Here is a 21,744-nt window from a genome sequence, read left to right as displayed (position 1 = left end):
GTTTACCAGTGTTCCCCCACCCCCCCTCCCATGTTTGTTATTTTTATTATCACACCCCAATCCTGTTATTTTGTATTCCTGTCTGCCCCTGATTTTTGTTACCTTGTTGTCTTGGGTCTTGTCTCTGTCTATGGCCCTGTCCCAAATGGCACACTTGCGGTCTCGTGGACTTAAATTGCGCATTCTCGCCAAGTCTACGAGTCTGTAGGGTGTCCCATTTGTCTTTTTAGAGCTCAGTAGTCTGCTCACGAGCGCCTCCTTTGTGCCCTCAATGCGGTCTTCGGTGAAGCCCGCATTGACACAGACTCCACTGAAGTCCCCTACCCAGGAATCCTTGCGAACGCCCAATCACAGAACAGATGGGAGGAGTGTCGTGGATGTCAGACATATACGTAAACATGACGGATACATTTTTAAATATATGTTTCGATAAAATTCTAAATTAATTTATTAATTAGTTACTTATTCATATTATTGCTTATTTATTTTCTATTAAGCCAGCTATTCAAGAATAAAAACTTTTAATGCAGTGCATTTTCTTACTTAAGGTAATAAGCCATGTTTTGTTGTAGATTTATATCTAGTTGTCTCTGGGCTCTGTAAAGCTGAACAACACAGCTTCTGTATTATAGAGAAATATTAAATAACAACATTGTAACAAGAATAACACAGAGTAGGAAGGGAGAGGCTGGAATCAGGGATGACTACTGCTGGCAAGTAAGCCTTTTTATTCTCAAACACAAAACACTTGCGCTTCTCGCGCTAATCTTAACTGTCTTTTTCAGACTCGTAAACTCAGTCCTTTCCGTCTCGCTTCCGGGTTGTCGCTCACTCTCCTCATCCGCGTCTACCAGCAGTAGTCTTGATCTCTCTCCTCGATCGGCTCTGCCTCAGTGGCTTTTATGCCTCCCCACGCCACTTGCTGGAATGAGACACAGGTGTTCATGATTTTCGTCTGCCACACTCAATCCCCGCTCGTCTCCTCACTCTCTCTTCTTCTGCAGACTTCGCTAAACCACGCCCCTTCTGCCACATACCCCCACCGCCCGACTCAGGAGGGGAGGGGAAGTCGGCCACAGCCATCTGTGCACCCGGCCTGTGGATCACCTTGAATTTGAAGGGCTGAAGGGCTAGATACCAACGGGTGATCCGGGCGTTGGTATCCTTCATGCGGTGGAGCCACTAAAGAGGAGCGTGGTCCGAACAGAGGGTGAATTCCCGCCCCAAGAGGTAATAGCTGAGGGTGAGGACGGCCCACCTGATGGCCAAACACTCCTTCTCAATGGTGCTGTACCTCGCTTCCCTCTTGGAGAGCTTGCGGCTGAGGTACAGCACCGGCCGTTCCTCACCCTCCACCTCCTGGGACAGGACTGCACCCAGCCCCCTGTCCGATGCGTCGGTCTGCAGGAAAAAAGGGAGAGAAAAGTTAGGAGAATGTAGGAGCGGCCCGCCGCACAGAGCAGCCTTCACTTGGTTAAAGGCCTGCTGGCACCGCTCCGTCCACTGGACCGGATCTGGTGCTTCCTTTTTAGTGAGATCAGTCAGCGGGTTGGTGAGCTCAGAATATTTAGGTACAAACCTTCTATAATATCCCGCCAACCCCAGGAACTGTCTCACCTCTTTTTTGGTCTTGGGGCTCGGGCAGGCTGCAATCGCTGCAGTCTTATTAATTTGGGGATGCACCTGCCCGTGACCCAAGTGGAAGACCAGATACTTGACCTCCACCCGCCCAATTGCGCACTTCTTCGGATTCGCTGTGAGCCCGGCCTCCCTCAGCGACCTCAGATGCACCATATGCCGCTGCCAGTCGTTGCTGTAGATGATAATATCATCCAGATAGGCAGCCGCATATGTTGCATGTGGCCGGAGGATGCGGTCCATGAGGCGCTGGAAGGTGGCCGGAGCCCCAAACAATCCGAACGGAAGTGTCACGAATTGGTGTAAACCAAACGGCGTGGTGAAGGCTGTCTTTTCTTTGGATACTGGTGTTAGGGGGATCTGCCAGTACCCTTTTGTTAAATCCAGTGTCGAATAAACGTGAGCAGCACCCAGCCGGTCCAACAATTCGTCGACTCGCCGCATCGGGTAAGCATCGAATTTTGATATGCCGTTAACCTTGCGATAGTCCACGTAGAACCTAACCGAGCCGTCGGTTTTGGGCACCAAAACTATTGGGCTCGCCCAGTCACTGGTGCACTCTTCTATTACTCCCAAATCTAACATGGCATCTAATTCCGCCTGAACCACCTTTTTTTGTGTTCAGGTAAACGGTAGGGTCTACTATGCACCACTACCCCAGGCTCGGTTTCGACATGGTGCTGTATGAGGTCCGTTCGGCCAGGAAGGGGAGAGAACACCTCGGCAAACACCGCTTGCAGGCGGGCCAGGTCAGTGAGCTGCGAGGGTGAGAGGTGGTCTCCCCCTGGGGCCAGGGCAATGGATTGTGGTTTTACATTTGCCTCCGGCCCGAGATCCTCCTCTGCGGACACCACCTTCGCCAGAATCACTGCCTCCACCTCGCTCCATTTTTTTAGGAGGTTGAGGTGGTAGATTTGACGTGCCCCCCCCGCTATCTGATCGGATAACCTCATAATCGAGATCGCCAACTTGCCGTGTGACCTCGAAGGGTCCTTGCCACTTTGCAAGTAATTTGGAGGAAGATGTTGGGAGCAATACAAGCACTTTCTCTCCCGGCGTGAATTTTCTCAGCTTAGAGCCCCGGTTATACAGACAGCTCTGTTTGTCCTGGGCCTGTAGCAAATTCTCCAGAGATAGCTGCCCCAGTGTCTGGAGTTTTGCTCTCAGGTCCAAGACATACTGAATTTCGTTTTTGCTCGATGAAGGTCCGTCCTCCCAAGTCTCCTTCAGGACGTCTAGAACCCCTCGGGGTTGACGCCCATACAGAAGTTCGAAAGGGGAAAACCCCGTGGAGGCTTGGGGGACCTCCCGTACTGCAAATAAGAGGGGCTCTAACCACTTATCCCAATTCTTGGCGTCCTCGTGCACAAATTTACGAATCATAGTCTTCAACGTGCGATTAAATTGTTCCACCAACCCGTCCGTTTGTGGGTGAAAGACGCTGGTGCGAATCGATTTAATGCCTAATAATTCGTAAAGTTCGCGTAACGTACGTGACATGAACGCCGTGCCTTGATCTGTGAGGATCTCGCGGGGGATCCCCACCCAGGAGATGATACGAAACAGTGCCTCCGCCACACTCTTGGCAGAAATGCTACGGTGCGGCACTGCTTCGGGGTACCGTGTTGCATAGTTCACCAGGACCAATGCTAAACTTTATCCTCGTGCATATTGCTCTAATGGCCCGATGAGGTCCATACCAATTCTCTCGAAGGGGACCTGCATCAACGGGAGAGGGCGCAATGGCGCTTTTGGGGTGGCCGGTGGGTTCACCAACTGACATTCCCGGCAAGACGCGCACCACCTGCGCACGTTGTCGTGAATGCCCGGCCAAAAGAATCGTTAGGGGGTATTTTACCACATCCCCGTGCACACACCGCACCTGAACCTCACGGCTTTTACCCCCTGCCGCGAGCCGAACCAGATTTTGGTGGATGGAGGTCTGGTTACAACCTGAATCCACCAACGCCTGGTAGGTACCCCCCCAATACTCACGGGTATCTGGTACAGGCCAGCCGGACCAGGGGCAGCCCGTGGCGTGTCAGGGACCCGGATTAGAGTTCCCACCTCCATCACTGGACACCGATCGATGAAGTGATCCGGGTCCCCGCAACGCCAACAGGCCGGCCCAGACCTTCCCGCCGCCCTGGCGGCAGTGGGTGAGACAGACGGCTGGCGTGAGGAGGCCGAGACAGTCGGTGTGGTATCTGTGGCCTCCATGCCGGAAGGCCGCGTAGACACAGCGTCTCCCCCCTCCATCCGTCCGAATCCATAGCCTTTTCCTGGGAAAGGCGGCCGGGTCCAGGGCGCGGGTACCGGCCGGTTCGTTGGTGGTGGTAGTGTGCGCGGTGTGGAGAGAGACACCGTGGGGAGAGACTCCCCGATTCCAGGGCACACGACCAGGTGATCCTCCGCCAACTGGATGGCTGAGTCCAGCGACGCCGGTCGGTGGCACTGGACCCACCCCGCCGTCTTCCGGGGCAGGCAGGTGATGAATTGTTCCAGCACCACCTTGTCGATGATGTCCCCGACGCCGCTTCCCTCAGCCACCAGCCATTTGCGGCAGGAGTCCCGGAGCTGCTGAGCGAGCAGGTAGGCCCGGCCGGCTTCTGCCAACCCCAGAGACCGAAATCGCTGGCGGTGTTGCTCTGACCCGCTGCAGAATGGCCTTCTTCAGCTCAGCATACACCAGGAGGCTCTCTGGGGGGAGCTGTTGCGCCGCCACCTGCGCCTCACCGGAGAGAAGGGGTATCAGCCGGAGGGCCCACTGGTCCCTTGGCCATTCGCTGGACTCAGCGGCCCGCTCGTAGAGCTCCAGGAACGCCTCGGGATCATCATGTGGGCCCATCTTCTGCAGCATCAGGTGGATCGGTGGGGCCGGTCCGCTGGCACTCTCTCTCCCGTCTGAGCCCCCGGTGCATCCAGCTCCGGAACGCCTCGCGGTCCTCCTGTTGGGCCCACAGAATCGCCTGGAACCGGCTGTCCTGGTCCTCCCGCAGCTGTAACAAGGCCCGGTGTTGTTCCTGGTGGAGGACCGCGAGGGATGTAATCACCTCCGCAAACGGCGAGGTCGGCGGACTCATCCCACCGGCCGCGGCACTCCTGCTTCCTTCCATTACTCCCGGGTTTTCGGCACCACTGTAACAAGAATAACACAGAGTAGGAAGGAAGAGGCTGGAATCAGGGATGACTGCTGCTGGCAAGTAAGCCTTTTTATTCTCAAACACAAAACACTTGCGCTTCTCGCGCTAATCTTAACTGTCCTTTCTGTCTCGCTTCCGGGTTGTCGCTCACTCTCCTCGTCCGCGTCTACCAGCAGTAGTCCCGATCTCTCTCCTCGATCGGCTCTGCCTCAGTGGCTTTTATGCCTCCCCACGCCACTTGCTGGAATGAGACACAGGTGTNTCCCGATCTCTCTCCTCGATCGGCTCTGCCTCAGTGGCTTTTATGCCTCCCCACGCCACTTGCTGGAATGAGACACAGGTGTTCGTGATTTTCGTCTGCCACACTCAGTCCCCGCTCGTGCAGACTTCGCTAAACCACGCCCCTTCTGCCACAAACATATATGCATATTAAGAACACATTATGCACATTAAGTATAGTGTAAACAAATTAATAAATATACATTCATGACGTCATGACAAATGAATGCATTACAAACATAAGTATCTATTGCATAATGCTCGGGTGGCATATCAACATATGAAATACAAACATATGAAATACAGAACAATAAAAACCGGCTGCTCCAGTCCCAAATAACAACAGTGGGACAAGTGGTCGACTTCACGCGGCGCTGCGCAGACTGATCAGCGAATGACAACAAAGTACCGCGAGAGTGATTAGAAAGCACCGCTTGCTTTTTCCGGTGTGATGACCTCAAGTCTGTCCCAAAATGCACTCCCATGTACCCTTATGGACGCGTGCCTAGTGCCCTATAGGTCTGCACTTCCTGACGTCACCAAGTGTGGACTCAGAGGAGGTCCTCAAGACCGGAGTGTGCCATTTGGGACAGGGCCTTTGTCTGTCTTGTCTCGTCTGTCGGCCCCTTGGTGAACACCTGGGGGTGTTCATTAGGGGGTGGGGCTCTGTCATGGTCCTGCCTCATTGTCCTTGATTTCCATGTCGAGTGGCAGGATCGTGACAGATCCCTTATGTTTAGTGTGAGAAAGTCATGGTTTGTTTATCATTGACATGCCATGTGCTTTCTCGTGTCTCATCATTGGCCCCGCCCCTCTCATTTCCCGTATTGCTTTCCTGCCGTGTCGCATGTTCCTCACCTGCCCCTCGTTACCTTCCTTTGTTTGCTTCCCTATAAAATACCCTCGTGTTCATTGTCCTGTGCTCGATCATTGTACCTTGTACCTTGTAATGTGCTTCTGTTTATGTAGATCCCTTGTATGCTCGTGGTCCTGTTTCCTTGCCTTGCCTCTGGATGTTTCGTGTTGTAAGTTACCTTGCCCTGCCTTAGTTACCCTGCCGTGTTTTTGTAAGACGTTTTGTCGTGTTTTTCAGTTAGGTTATTTGCTGTTGTTTTACGTTTTGCCCCCACGTGGGAAGTCTTTGTTTATGTAAAGATCCTTAGTTCAGTTTTCCCCCACCGAGGGTGTTTTGTTTTTTGTTTGAAATAAACTATTTTGTTTTAACCCGTTCATCCCCGCTGCCTGCGCTTGGGTTCTTCCCCTTCCGCCAAACCGTGACACCTAAATTTTAAGCCGAGCTTTTGTTATATAAGAGGGAATTGCATTCAAGCGAACATCCTGTAAGTGTCAGAACTGAAAACACCCTTGTTACAGAAATTACAACTGTTATTGACACCAGGCTCAGCGAACGCCAGGTCCTGGAATGCACCTATCTATGTCATAGATAGGTTGAACACCACCTCCACAGAAAAATATCAACGACTACTTCTCTAGCCCTGCCCACTGGTTCGCGCATGACAGTACTGAAGTAACACAAGTTGCGCAGAACCAGATAGAGTGAGCAAGCAATAAACATGTCGTTAAAGATCGCAAAGTATTGTGCAGTCAGTGCATGGTTGTGAAAGAACACAGTCGCTGCATAACCTTCCTTCGGATTCCGACATTAGTAATGCGTGGTTGAAGTTTATTTTTAAAGATGTTCCAGCTCACTTGGGTAAAACATTACCGCGGATTCCTTTGTGAACAAGCCACAGATCGACGCTGGATTTGCAAAGAGACAAAAATTAAAAAGCAGTGCTTTTGTGCAATCTTATGTGAGTAAAACATATTTGTACTATGCCTCACTATAACTTTGTAAGAGATCGCTTGATATGCCCTGTTCCCTATTCGCTATTGATTAGTATTACCTGGGGACGACAAGTCATTTGTAATAATTGCAGAGGTTGTCTGTGATCTTAATCCCGTGTGAATCGGCCATGTCTGTAATTTGTAAAGTAAAAATTCCCCCACAAATTACCTACCATATTTGGAGGAACACCGAGGTCATATATCATTTTTCAAGGTTTTATCCACCATTTGCGAATAATGGAGGCTGTGTTGAAGTGTTTTGTTATTATTTCGGGTGCTGGGTCATATCCGTATCTGCCAACACTGTAGTTTTGGCCGGGAGTCTCCCGTTTGTTTATTTATCATGGAAACTCTCGTAACATTTGAGACCCACAATCGTGGTGATCTTCTGTCCGGTTCGCGATGACGAGTCTCAAATGCTGACAGGTACAGTCATATATCATTAAACACCATACAACTATAAGCTATACAAACTATACGCACAGCTTTCCCGGAATGTAACACTTGCCATCACATCCGGGAAATAAGTCTGTTACATGTCTAATCAAATTCACAGAAGTCTCCAATTTAAATTTACTACGCAAACTGCTATCCAATCATAGCAGGGGGCGTTTACTTCCAAGTCTTCAATGCGGCCCGCCCATAAAAACCGAGCGTTTCTCCAGCTGGCCTCAAAACCAGGGTAGAAAATAGCCTATAACTTATTGAGTTTGATGTTTTCGAATGTAAAAACCACGCAAACGTCATATGTAGACCTCAGACAACAGTATAAAATAATTAAAACGGCCACTTCAGCACACCTTTAATGCAGTAAAGGGTCACTTAACTCCGCCCTCTTGCGATGCATTGTGGGTCAAATTAGCCATTTGCGTGTCCAGGGATCTGCTTTTTTAATTTTTACCAGAAACAGTAAACCATCCGGGTACTTTAAGAAGACATTTCAGCATACTATGATTTGGGAACATACTAATTCTAATATTATTTAGGATGGATAGTATGCAAATGATTTAATGATTTAATAATGATTTCATGATCTCAGTGATCAATTGTTGTATTTCAGTCATCTATTCAACATCGCTGTTTTTTGTAAGTGTATAACTCTTGTAAACTAGTATTATAATCTTTTGTTTGCTCTCAGAAAGTTTCCAGTGTTTGTTTTCAGTAGGAAAATCCTGCTGTGCTCATCATCAGAGGCTTGGCTTAAATGTTTTGAATTCACAAATTTGGTTGCCTGGATTTTGTCACGAGTGAACTGAAATGATCTCAGAACAGTCAAATACATACATACATACATTTAATCATTTAGCAGCGTTATACGCAGAGTTCAGGGAGCAATAAGCGATATGTCATACAGGAGCAATAATCAGGGGTGCACATAAGTTTTTCTATCTGGTTCTCAAGAGAGCACCTGGAGATTCGGTTTGGTGCTCACATTGCACATAATGTGACAAATTATATGTACCTATTAAAAATAAAAGTAAAAAAGTAGTTACTTTTTAATGAACAATAAACAAAATAATAAAGTGGGATAATACTATATTTATATTACTTTAAAGTACACTTAAAATACAATGATAATGTATTTCTTCTTGTTTTTCTTTTTACATTAGTAAATATTAATTTTAATATTAATCCAGTATTACATTTAGTCGGTCTAAAACAGTGATTGTGCATCAAAATATTTCAACCAGTACGTAAATGAGCGTTCTAAACTTATTTACAGAGCGCATTTTTAATTTTGGTCGTGCATGCGCACCTGCGCACCACTTATGTGCATCCCTGGCAATAATACAATAGGTGCTAATACAAAGTTACTAGTTTCAACAAAAGCTAGACCAATACCTGTTGAGAGAAAGAGAGAGGGTTAGTTAGTTTTTTTTAACTCATTTGTCTGTCAAGTATTCACAGTTGTGAAGGAGAATGAGCGGGAGAGCGATTAACTGCCCTTATGAGAAGGCAATACAAGACGCCTCTGGTTTGCTGAACGCAGGGTTCTTGATGGGGTGTAGGAGTGTAGGAGGGTGTGAAAGTATGCTGGTGCAGATCCAGTGATAGTCCTGTAGGCAAGCATTAGTGACTTCAATCTGATACGGGCTTCAACCAGTAGCCAGTGGAGAGAGATGAAAAGGGGTGTCACATGAGCCCTTTTGGGCTGTTGGAAGATGAGGCATGCTGCTGCGTTCTGAACCAGCTGGAGTGGTTTGATAGCCTTTGCAGGAAGACCAGCAAGGATCAGCAATGTGATCATTGAAGGACAGCTGTTCATCAAATATGACTCCGAGGTTCCTGGCTGTTTTGGAAGGAGTGATTGTGGTCAGAGATCGAAAGTGGATCGAAAGTTTTGGTCTTACCAAATGACCTCACTGCTGTCTCTCAAACTCTGAAAAATCATGTCATAATGTAAATCAGTGTTAAAATATATTCCACTAGAGATTACAGAACAAATGCTGAAAATCATGATGTTACTCAAGACGAGTAATGTAATCTAAATACTTTAAAATACATTTACAACTGTAAGCAATAATGTAACAGTTATGTAGGCTGTACATAGAAAACATTGTGTTGAAAACTCTCTCTTACTGTCACGATACCTGTCTGTAGCTGCGTCTGAATTCGCCCCCTATCTCCTATATAGTGCACTATATCAGGTGTTTGCCATTTTGTAGTGTTGTGTGAATTCTCAGCGAACAACTCATTCCCTACATTCGTTCACTACTTTTTACCCACAATGCATTCTGATTTTGAGTGTACATCCAATGTACACTCATTCACTCATTATTTCCCATGATACAGCGCGAATCAACCGCCTGATTACAATCAGATGGTGGAGAATGACCGTTAATGCCACGAATGCACGTTTATACTTTATATTACGTTTATACTTTGTTCTTGTTGACAGTTATTTACTACTTTTTGAGAATAAACAGCTTAAATAAATGTATAGACAGTGGTTCTTTATTTTAAATATAATAAATAATTGTATTAAACGTAATAAATGTAATAAAATAAATGTGGCAAACAGTTTTTTGTTCTCTTTATTAAAAACTAATACAAAAACGTGACAAATAAAGTAAAAATGAACTTTTTAAACCATTTTATTAAACCATCTATAAAGTCACACAGGTGCATCATAAGCGTTATGACGAATGTCCACAACAGTACTGTCAGACGCAGGTTATATTACGTAAGTGTCAAAAATTGTTAACTCATTTTCATTCACGTCTTCCCCATGTAGTGGACTATTTAGCATTCGCTATAGTGAATGAGTGAACAAGTGAGCGAATTCAGATGCAGCTTGTGTCTTGTTTAGTTTGTCCTCCATTTTGTGCTTTGTCTGCCATTTTGTACTGTTTTATATTGCCCAGCCCTGATTGTGTGCACCTGTATCTTGTTTCCCTGATTAGTTTGTCTATTTAAGCCCTAGTGTTTCTCTTGACAGTTGTCCGGTGTTGTTGTATTGTGATGTGTTCATTGGTCTCTGCTTTGTTTTCCCCTGGATATTACTTTCATATTAAACCTGCTTGCATTTGAACCAAGGGCAATGTGGCTACTGAAGCTTTGCCAGGGCTCCTGCTCCCTTGAGGACCATACACAGGACTTTTTAGATCTCGTTCCAGACACACACTTTCCAGATAAGTCACTCATTGTTTTTTATAGTTGCAGTTTATACGAACCTCTCAGATCCCAACTTTCCAGCTTCAATCCTCAAGGGAGATTTGTGGACTGTGTAGAGCTGGCCCTTGAATTGAGCGGGTCTTCCATCACAGTGGGGGAGGCAGAGGAGGACTGTCCCCCTAAACATTTTTTGGAGGGGGACAGTATGCTGGTATTCTATGACCATGAGTGAACTTGATGCTCATGTAGATTAATGTTAAATTGGTAAATTCACTTGACTTTGTGTCTGTAGCTATGGCCCAATGTGAACGCTGCATTTCAAGACCGATTGCGTCAAATGCAGCCTCAAAATGAGAAGGACAGAATGAATGGATCTTTAACAGCCTCTGCTCTCCCAAGATTCATTGTGCACCTCATTCAAAACTTTAGGTGACATGCCTTGGAAATCCTCCGTAAGACTAGATCATCTCATTTCAGTTTACTTTGTGGGCTTCAGAGGCTTGCATTCTTTAAAGCCGAGTCCTCACCCTCAAAGTCACAGACTATATGCAGGGTTACTTCCTGGTTTTTGATAAGCCAGCTCAGCCATTTCCGGTGAACTGACAGCTTCCTTCTACACCTGATGACTTAAAAAAGTGTGAAAAGTGATGATTGAATTGAAATTTACAGAGGAGAATCATTAAGAGATACAGAAGTGCTCGTCTGTTCTGCCCTCGTGCATCTTTTCATCTTATTTTACGTTTAACATGGTTAAGAAATAAGCATGGTTAAATTTATTGCATTTGTGCTTTATTGCTTTAAAACTTATTTCAAAGTATTTAGATTACATTACTCCATAGTGGCATATTCTGCATTCATTCTGTAATATCTAGTGCAAAAACAGCAGTGGGGCCATTTAAAGACATATAAAAACCAAAACCAAAACAAAACACCACTGTCGATCTCTGACCTCAAGATTCATTTTCGAGAATTGATTTGACTGTCCTGAGATCATTTCAGTTCACTCGTTGCAAAAGCCAGGCAACCAAATGTGTGTATCCAAAACATGTAAGCCAAGCCTCTGATGATGAGCACAGTAGGATTTCTGGCGGTACGCTGCGTACTGTCAAGGACCGGACCCGTTCTCGAAAGTGTGGGCATCGAGCATCCGACAGGTACCGTACAAGGAGGGGCACGGGAGCTCAGCTTAACAGAAGAGGAAAAATATAGCGGTGGTAGACATCCAAATTATGTTTGTACCAATGTTTCTGACTAAGGTGCATGTCTCGTTGCACAATAAAACAAATCACGTGTGATTGTAGCAGTTGGCCAACAGTTTAGCAGCGCTATACGCAGTCTCGAACAACCAAAACATTGGGGTGCTTGTGCGTACCGCGCGAAATGCCAGCATAACCAATGAGAATGAAAGAAAATAAACTTATTTAAAGAATGTATTTTTAGACCCAAAAGATCATCGTTTTCATAATCGATCATTGCTGTCACCTCAAGAGTACTCAGGTACTCGTGCCCATCCCTAGTATGTATTTAAGTGTATAGATTTTGTTGTGTTATGGGCCCAAAACCCAAAGTTTAAGTAATGTTTTGTTGTGATATTATGATCTTAATGGTCTACTCTTGTGCTATATTCATCTTTTCAACTTTGCTGCCTTTTGTAAATCTATCATTCCGGAAAGCTATTATAATAATAATCTTTTGTTTGCTCTTTTTTCCAGTGTTTGTTTTTAAATGGAAAATCCTGCTGTGCTCATCATCAGAGGCTTGGCTTACATGTTTTGGATACACAAATTTGGTTGCCTGGATTTTGCTACGAGTGAACTGAAATGATCTCAGAACAGTCAAATCAATTCTTGAAAATGACTCTTGAGGTCAGAGATCGACAGTGGTATTTTGTTTTGGTTTTGTATGTCTTTAAAAGTCCTCACTGCTGTTTTGCATAGTTCATCATCTCTTCTCCCAGCTCATCTGTAATTCAAAATGGAAGCTTATGTCATTATGTAAATCAATATGAAAATATATTCCACTAGATATTACAGAATAAATGCAGAAAAATCATGATGTTACTCAAGACGAGTAACCTCCATATACCACTATGGAGTAATGTAATCTAAATACTTTGAAATACGTTTCCAACTGTAAGCAATAATGTAACAGTTATGTAGCCTGTAAATAGAAAAAATAGTTGAAAACGTCTCGGTTATGACTGTAACCTCTGTTCCCTGGTGGAGGGAACGTTGTGTCGAGACAGAATGGGGTTTGAACTTGAGAACCTATTGTACTTTTAAAAGGCCAATGAACTTAGCGAATGGCATGGCATGCCAGTCTCCGCCCCGTGCATACAGGTATAAAAGGAAGATGGCGCCCATTCATTAACCCTTTGGGCTGAGGAACCTGAGAGGCACCTCCCGGTCGCTGCAGCGGATGGTAAAGCATTGTGGCATGAAGGACACTCCATCATGGAACAGAGGTTACAGTCGTAACCAAGACGTTCCCTTTCTGTCGGTCTCTCGACGTTGTGTCGAGACAGAATGGGGTCCCTATACGAAACGCCACGGCGCTAAGCTGCGTCATGACTTCCTGTGGAGCGACACTGACTGGCCTGGGCGAGTCACAAGTGAGCGCTACCATGAATCGTAACCCTCCTGTGGTGTAGTAATGGATCAGTTCAAGTGTGTCAACGATGAGAGGCTCTTACCAACGGCCGTACAGGCGGTGGCCTTCTTACTCTAGATACAAGATTGCCGCACGGCATCGTAAGGAACACTGGGAAGCGCTACACCCTCGCCTGAGGGGGAACGCTACGGAGACCACATCCTGCCGTAGGGAGGTGTTACGTGGAATACCTACACGGTCTCACCAGTGGGGAGATCTCATGGGAGTAATAGTGCGGGGCCCAAACCAGGGGTGCACAGAAGTGGTGGAGTCCACCGAGGGGAGGTCACAGGTTCACCAACAGGGAAACCAAGAGTGAGGAAAGTCAAACGGAATGACCCAAGGGGGTAGTCACTACGTGTGGAGCACTAGCTCAGGTATACGGGTTCACCTCGTGAGGGATAACTCTGCCTATACTGGGCTTGGTATACGGGCCACTCCGCCCGGGCCCGTAAACCAAAGAAGTGCTTAGTGATGGATGGGATGCTTGTACTTCGCCCGATGGGGGAAGTAGGGAGGCTGAATAGCGCACTGACTCGCCAGATGAAGGAGAGCAGATGCTTTGCAGGCTTTGCAGGCGGAACCCCGGCTCGGAGGAAGGACACGTCTGTCCAAGGTGCTAGGGTGTGACGGCAATGAGGCGTGATGAAAATATGTCTCGTGCCACTGTGCCACGCTCTCCAGGGAACGCGACTCTGGAGCAAGTGCTGAAGCAGTCTCATATGCATCAACCCAAGCGGAACAACCACCACCGAGGATGTCATATACCCCAGGAGCCTCTGAAAGAGTTTCAGTGGGACCGCTGGTGGTCGCCTGAATGGTCTCAGACAACTCAGCACTGACTGGGCGTGCTCGTTGGTAAGGTGCGCTGTCATGGTGACAGAGTCTAGTTCCATACCAAGATAAGAGATGCTCTGTGCAGGGGAGAGCTTGCTCTTGTCCCAGTTGACCCGGAGGCCCAGTCGGTCGAGGTGCCGGAGCACAAAGTCCCTGTGCGTACACAACAGATCTCGCGAGTGTGCTAAGATGAGCCAGTCATCGAGATAGTTTAGAATACGCATTCCCTGCTCCCAGAGGGGAGCAAGGGCAGCATCCGTGACCTTGGTAAAGACACGGGGAGACAGGGCCAGGCCGAAGGGCAGGACCTTGTACTTGTATTCTTGGCCCACAAACACAAATTTTTCCTTCGGCTGGAGGGATGGCCTCGGCTTAAAGTATGGGAGCATTCTTGCCTCGAACAGAGGTAAACAGAATCCCCGAAACCTTGGCGGGCGTCTGGCGAACTGGATCGCGTAGCCGAGATGTATCATCCTCACTAGCCAACACGACGGGCTGGGGAGCTTTAACCACGCCCCCAGACAGAAGACAGATGAACTAGGGAGCGATCTGCATCATCATCCCCATGGGGGGAGGTTCTGTGGCTGACAGAACGGCAGTCTTGCCGGGGCGGGGCCCCGGGGAAGCGGGCGCTTCTGCTGACTTACCTTGAGTGGAGAGTGCTGAAGGCTGCGAGATCGGCATGACGCAACATCGAGTTAAGGCTGCGCTCTACTGAAAGAGATCGGCATGACACAATGTCAAGTTGAGGCTGGAAAAAACACACCCAGGGAGAAAGGACACTCTTTTTGAGACAAGTGGGCGCCAGGCCCTGAAAAGGGCCCAGCATGAGATGGGACGGGGACCGCCCCTAGTGTTGTGGCTGGAGTCGTGCCCGATGTCCTGGGTCTCCTTGGGCCGTCCCCATCAGGGCGGCTACTGACGGGGAGTCGATGCTCTCTTCCGCGATGCTCTCCGTCCACGGGGGGCCACCTGATTAGGGGGCACCGGAGCCATGGCGGGAGGGACAGGGCTGCTGGGGAGCAGACGTTGGCCGGGACCTCGACAACCTGAAGGCGGCCGGGTCGCGGCGAGGAAAGATGCTTAATGGCCTCTGTCTGCTTCTTCACCACCGAGAACTGTTGTGAAATAGGAAATTTTAGCTCTTTTAGGGAAATTTGCTCTAATAGACACCTAGGTCCACTACCGAAACGCCCAGGGCAAGTCGCACACAAGAGGATGAGTCCGCTGCTCTGTGTCGTAGAAAGTCCAGTAGAGAGATTCAGAGAGTTAACGCTCAGCATTTAATGCCTCGCAGGTTCCGAAGAACAAAAGGTGAATGAATGCGCAAGCCATCTTCCTCTTATACCCGTATGCACGGGCGGAGACTGGCATGCCATGCCATTCGCCAAGTTCATTGGCCTTTTAGAAGTACAATCAGAGATGATAGGTTCTCAAGTTCAAACCCCATTCTGTCTCGACACAACGTCGAGAGACCAACAAAAAGGATCTCTCTCTTGCTGTCACGATACCTGTCAGTGTCTTGTTTGGTTTGTCCTCCATTTTGTGCTTTGTCTGCCATTTTGTCCTGTTTTATATTGCCCAGCCCTGATTGTGTGCACCTGGCTGTTACTTTCACATTAAACCTGCTTGCATTTGAATCCTACCCGACTTCTCATCATTACAGAATACCAGACCACAAATGGATCCAGCAGCAGCAGCATGGCCAAGGGCAATGGAGCTTGTTCACAAGATGGCTGCCAGCCCTTAGCCTATTTACAAATCAAATCTAGTTTCACAAAAATGGTATGATTATCAGATTGCACGTGAAAATATGGATCTTTCTTGTTACTTGACTCACATAATGTTTTTTTTATCAAATACATTTATTCTATGACCATGAGTGAACTTGATGCTCATGTAGATTAACGTTAAATTGGTAAATTCTCTTGACTTTGTTTCTGTAGCTGTGGCCCAATGTGAACACTGCATTTCAAGTACTTATCCTACTGGATATGTCTGCTGTCTGCTGCCTTTGACACTGTTAGGCACCACATACTCCTGTCGACCCTCAAGGCTATGGGTGTCTCTGGAGTGGTGCTACAATGGTTCAGGTCTTACCTCACAGGTAGGTCATTTAGAGTATCCTGGAGAGGAGAGGTCTCTGAGTCCCCACATCTCGACACAGGGGTGCCTCAGGGCTCAGTGGTTGGTCCGTTGCTATTTTCTATATACATGACATCCCTAGGCTCTGTCATTCTGAAACATGGCTTTTCCTATCACTGCTATGTGGATGATACACAACTCCACCTGTCATTTCAGCCTGACGATCCGACTGTTTCTGCATGCATTTCAGCATGCCTAGCCGACATCTCGCTCTGGATGAACGACCATCACCTGCAGCTCAACCTTCCTAAAACAGAACCGCTTATACTCCCGGCCGACACAAAGAGTCATCACAACTTCTCCATTCAACTGGGCTCATCAACCATCACATCTTCCAGAACGGCCAGAAACCTGGGAGTGGTGATCGATAATCAGCTAAACTTCACAGATCAGGTTGCCAGCACCACTCAGTCCTGTAGATTCATCCTCTACAACATTAGGAAAATTAGACCTTTCCTATCCCAGCATGCTATGCAAGTCCTAGTCCAGGCTCTTGTTCTGTCCAGACTGGACTACTGCAATGCGCTACTGGCTGGACTTCCAGCTTGCACAACCAAACCTCTACAGGTGATCCAGAATGCGGCGGCAAGAGTGGTCTTCAATGAACCGAAGAGAGCGCACGTCACTCCTCTCTTCACTAAGTAACATTGGCTCCCTATAGTCGCTTGAATCAAATTCAAGACTCTGCTCCTGGCCTACAAGACCACCACTGATTTGGCACCCCCTTACCTTCACTCGCTAACACAGACTTATATACCCGCCAGATCCCTATGCTCTGCAAACGAACGACGTCTTGTGGTGCCATCCCAAAAAGGTACAAAATCTCTCTCACGTACCTTCTCGGGATCGGTTCCACATTTATGGAATGATCTGCCCGCTGCTACAAGATCAGCAGATTCTGTAGCCATCTTTTTGAACCGTCTGAAAACACATCTCTTCCGTCAACACCTGACTGATCAGTTCTGACTTCTATCTCTTTTCTACTCTTTAAAAAAAAAAAAAAAATACTTGGCTCTGTACACTGTTAGGCTATGTGAGACCAATTTTCTTTTATTGCACTTATGCTTTTTGTTGTCCATATGTTGTTCCAATTGCTTCCATTGTTTCCCTCATCTGTAAGTCGCTTTGGATAAAAGCGTCTGCTAAATGACTAAATGTAAATGTAAGACCGATTGCATCAAATGCAGCCTCAAAATGAGAAGGACAGAATGAATGGATCTTTAACAGCCTCGGTTTTCCCAAGATTCATTGTGCACCTGTGCACCTCATTCAAAACTTTAGGTGACATGCCCTGGAAATCCTCCATAAGGCTAGATCATCTCATTTCAGTTTACTTTGTGGACTTCAGAGGCTTGCATTCTTTAAAGCCGAGTCCTCACCCTCAAAGTCCACATCCTTTGAAAGTCACAGACTATATGCGCGGTTTCTTCCTGGTTTTTGATAAGCCAGCTCAGCCATTTCCGGTGAACTGACAGCTTCCTTCTACACCTGATGGCTTAAAAAAGTGATGATTGAATTGAAATTTGCTGAGGAGAAACATTAAGAGATGCAGAAGTGCTCGTCTGTTCTCCCCTCATGCATCATTTCATCTAGTTTTTGTTAACATGCTTAAGAAATAAGCATGGCTAAATTTATTGCATTTGTACGCATACAAGCACCCCAATGTTTTAGTTGTTCGAGACTGGGTATAGCGCTGCGTAAACTGTTGCTCAACTGCTGCTCCACTGGTACAATCACACGTGATTTGTTTCATTGTGCAACGAGACATACACCTTAGTCAGAAACATTGGTACAAACATAATTCGGATGCATTGTTTCTTCTGTTCAGCTGAGCTCCCGTGCCCCTCCCTGCACGGTACCTGTCGGAGGCTCGATGCCCACACTTTTGAGAACGGGTCCGGTCCTTGAGTTGCCAGGTATTTATTCCGAGTATGAATACACATTAAGAAACTGATCAATTAACAATCATACTTTGCTTATAAATAAACATTTTGGTGGCCGCAGTACATTATGAGAGTAGCCCAAAAAAACAACCCGCGGCTGCATAATTTTTTTTGCATTTTCAAAATAGCCCAATTGTGCGGGAAAATTGAGACTCTGGCAACAGTGTTCTGGACCACAAACTCTCGCAACGCAACCAATCAAATTTCAGCAAACCGCCCAAAATGCCAGCATAAACAACCAGAGCGAAAGAAAATAAACTTTAATAAACAATGTATTTTTAGACCCAAAAGTTCATCGTTTTCATGATCGATCATTGCTGTCACATCAGAGTACTCAGGTACTCGTGCCCATCCCTAGTATGTATTTAAGTGTATAGATTTTGTTGTGTTATGGGCCCAAAACCCAAAGTTTAAGTAATGTTTTGTTGTGATATTATGATCTTAATGGTCTACTCTTGTGCTATATTCATCTTTTCAGCTTTGCTGCCTTTTGTAAATCTATCATTCTGGAAAGCTAGTTTTATAATCTTTTGTTTGCTCTTGCAAGGCAGCTGGCGAAGTAATCAGCACTGGGTGTAGTTGTGAAGTTGCAACATACAACAGGAGAAACTTTGGGGGGTGTATCATAAAGCAATAAAACCCACATTCTTTGCTAGATCCTGAGGAATGATATCCTGCCCTCTCCCTAGGGGTTGTTGATACCTAGGAACTGAACCCCCTCTTCTAATAACACCTCTCTCCTCCACTCTCTCTTCAGGCCCTGACCACTGGAAATGTGCTTACACATTTAATGCTGTTTATATAATTTTTTGTCATGTTGTGAAGACATGAACATCATGTTTGGTATCATTTTAAAGGTTGTGGTGCGATGGGTAAAAGGGTCTAATTCCTTCAAACCTAACAAAGAGTGTATTCGAGCTTTTTAACTTTAGGACATAAACTGCACTCCTCTAAGAGGTGTGGCTTTCTCAGGGAATATTGTTTACAGATAGATTGAGATCCCATTTGATGCTCTCTTCAGTCACGAGAAACCAAACAAACTAAATTCCACAATGACCATTGAATTTGTGACTCTTTGTTTCATCTGGGTATATAAGGTGCATTGGCAAAAGACTCAGGGAAGCACTCTGTAGCCAGAACTTCCCACACAATTACTTTGTGTGTATTTATTGCCAGGGGCCTGTTCTTTGTACGTCGCTTACTACATCCAAGATCAAATGAGATATCCGAGATGACCTAATCCCGCTAATCATGATTTGGATAATATGGTTCTACAAACGCACCTGTTGTGTACGATTAGTATACCTGGATTTAATTGTCTGGGATCATTGCACGCTCACGCGCTGTTTGGAAAGGCAGCATATATCGATAGCAGAGCATGTGAGCGGAGCTGAGCGGTGAGAATTTCCGCTCCCCGCTCACGTGGGTGTTCGCTCCACCGCTCTAAGTCGCACCAGACTTCAGCTGTGATCGGTGCCTCCTCTTCAGGGGAAGCTGTAATTCAAAATACGTGTTCAGTGCTTCACGTGAACCTATGTGCATCACACATCATGTCAAAATACGTGCCTGCTCTCCTCCTTGATGTCTTCTTCCGGGGGGGGGGCGCCTGGGTGGGGGGGCTGGACCGGGGCTGCTGGGGAGCAGACGCCGCACGGGATCGGCCGAGTCGCGGCGGGGCAGGATGTGTTTGATGGCCTCCGTCTGCTTCTTCACTGCTGGGAGAAGTTCTCGACAGTATCGCCGAACAGCCCCCCTTGCGCAATGAGCAGACTTTCTCGGTGTCACGCATCTGCGCAAGGTTAAGCCAGAGGTGTCTCTCTTGGACCACAAGTGTGGACATCGTCCGACCCAGGGCCCGCGCGGTCACCTTGGTCGCCCATAGGGCGAGGTCAGTGGCGGTGCGGAGTTCCTGCATAAGCACTGGGTCGGTCTTAGCCTCGTGGAGCTCTTTCAACACCTTGGCCTGGTGGACCTGCAGGATGGCCATGGCGTGGAGAGAGGAGGCAGCTTGGCCCGCAGCAGTGTAAGCCTTCGACACCAGAGATGCCGAAAACATACACGCTTTGGACGGGAGTCTAGGTCGACCTCTCTCGGGCACAGATGTACCGCTACGGCACAGGCACAGATGTACCGCTTCGGCACGCTCCACCTCGACGTAGCCTCTAGCTGCCTCACCATCGAGGGAAATAAGGGCGAGGGAACAGGTTTGACGGGAACTCGCCGAAATGGGGGAGCCGAAAACTCTTACTGAGTTCATCATGCACTTCCGGGAAATACGGCACCAGGGCCGGGCGCTGCTTGGAGCCGCGCTCAGACCCAAGGTACCACGTATCCAGCCGCGAACGTTGGGGAAGGGGCGGTGCAGTGCACTGCAGCCCAATGCTGACCGAGACAGGGTGACTAAGGGTACGATCTGCTTCATCGATCCCCCGGGGGGTGGTTCAATGGCTGGCAGTGCGGATTTCTCGCCGAGGGGGGACCCCCGGCTCTGCTGGTTTTCCTGCCTGGCGATGCAGCTCCACGCACCGTCGATTTGAGAGTGCTGCAATGTATATTCGATGTTGCGTCTCGCCAAGACGCAACGTCGAGTTGCCGAACACCGTCTTGCAGAGGGTGAGAGCAGCTGTAAGAAACACCCAGGGAGATTGGAAACTCTTTTTGTGAGAAAGTGGGCGCTAGGCCCCCGGAGGGGATGGGACAGGAACCGTCCCGGATCGACCGACTAGCGATGTAATGACTGCGGTCGGGCCTGATGATGTTTGACCTCCCTGGGGTCTTCCCGTCAGGGACGCTTCTTCTGCGACGGTTGCTGACAGGGTGGCGGTCTCCTCTACGACGTCCTCTTCCGGGGGGCCGCCTGGGTAGGGAGCGCCGGAGCTGGCATCGGAGAGGGCCGGGGCTGCTGGGGAGCAGACGCCGCACGGGATCTCGAAGGCCTGTAGGCGGCCGAGTCGCAGCGGGGTAGGATATGGCTGATCGCCTCCGTCTGCTTCTTCACTGTTGAAAACTGTTGTGAGAAGTCCTCGAAAGTGTCGCCAAACAGCCCACCTTGCGCGATGGGCGCGTTGAGAAAGCGAAGTTTCTCTGCGTCGCTCATCTGCGCCAGGTTGAGCCAGAGATGCCTCTCCTGGACCACGAGAGTGGACATCGCCCGACCCAGGGCCCGCGCGGTCACCTTGTTTGCCCGTAGAAAAAAAAAAAGTTAATCTAAACTAAGAACATTCAATGAAAATCTTTTTTTTTTTAAGTAAGAAATGAATCTGTATAACTGACATTTCAAGATAAAGGCAAGTTAATGTTTTTCCTGGATCCTGTTTCCTGCTTCCTGTTTCCTGCATCGCTGCCGGCAGCTTGTTTGTATCAGTGCGCTTACCACTTCGCTCTAATATTAGTGTATTTTATTATCGTTAATTATTATTGTCGTTGCTAATTTATCCTGATATCTCAATAATCCCTGTTCCTGTTATTTACTTGGAAGAGTCTAAACCAAAAGTGATAGTTAACTTAACGCCGTTAGCATAGCAATAGCGTGTTAGCTTGCTTTCTGTTCACACTGTGGAATATCATCTTGCCTCTTGTTTGTCTTGTGTGCTAACTGTTTCTCTTTTTAAGCGAGTATACTACGATCCATCGAGCAACCTTGGTAA

General features: G+C 47.5%; 1 protein-coding gene across 5 annotated transcripts in view; it reads left to right on the top strand.

Annotated features, from left to right (window-relative positions):
• The window catches only part of LOC130554903 (uncharacterized), a 52,090-nt gene that overhangs the window by 15,094 nt on the left and 15,252 nt on the right, over positions 1-21,744 (top strand). For 3 of the 5 annotated variants that reach the window (XM_057334794.1, XM_057334793.1, XM_057334792.1), the window contains exon 1: positions 18,004-18,070. The exons of 1 other annotated variant lie outside the window; for it this stretch is intronic. In XM_057334794.1, coding sequence (XP_057190777.1) covers positions 18,028-18,070 — 43 coding nt within the window. In that variant the 5' untranslated portion in view covers positions 18,004-18,027. Of the gene's footprint in view, positions 1-17,997; positions 18,071-21,744 lie in introns of those variants that run through there. One more of the 5 variants, XM_057334790.1, reaches the window with a different exon arrangement.

The sequence above is a fragment of the Triplophysa rosa genome, linkage group LG5 (genome assembly GCF_024868665.1).
Source record: "Triplophysa rosa linkage group LG5, Trosa_1v2, whole genome shotgun sequence".
NCBI lineage: Eukaryota > Metazoa > Chordata > Actinopteri > Cypriniformes > Nemacheilidae > Triplophysa > Triplophysa rosa.
Note: the sequence above shows the minus strand (reverse complement) of the source record. Positions and strands in the feature narration are given on the sequence as shown.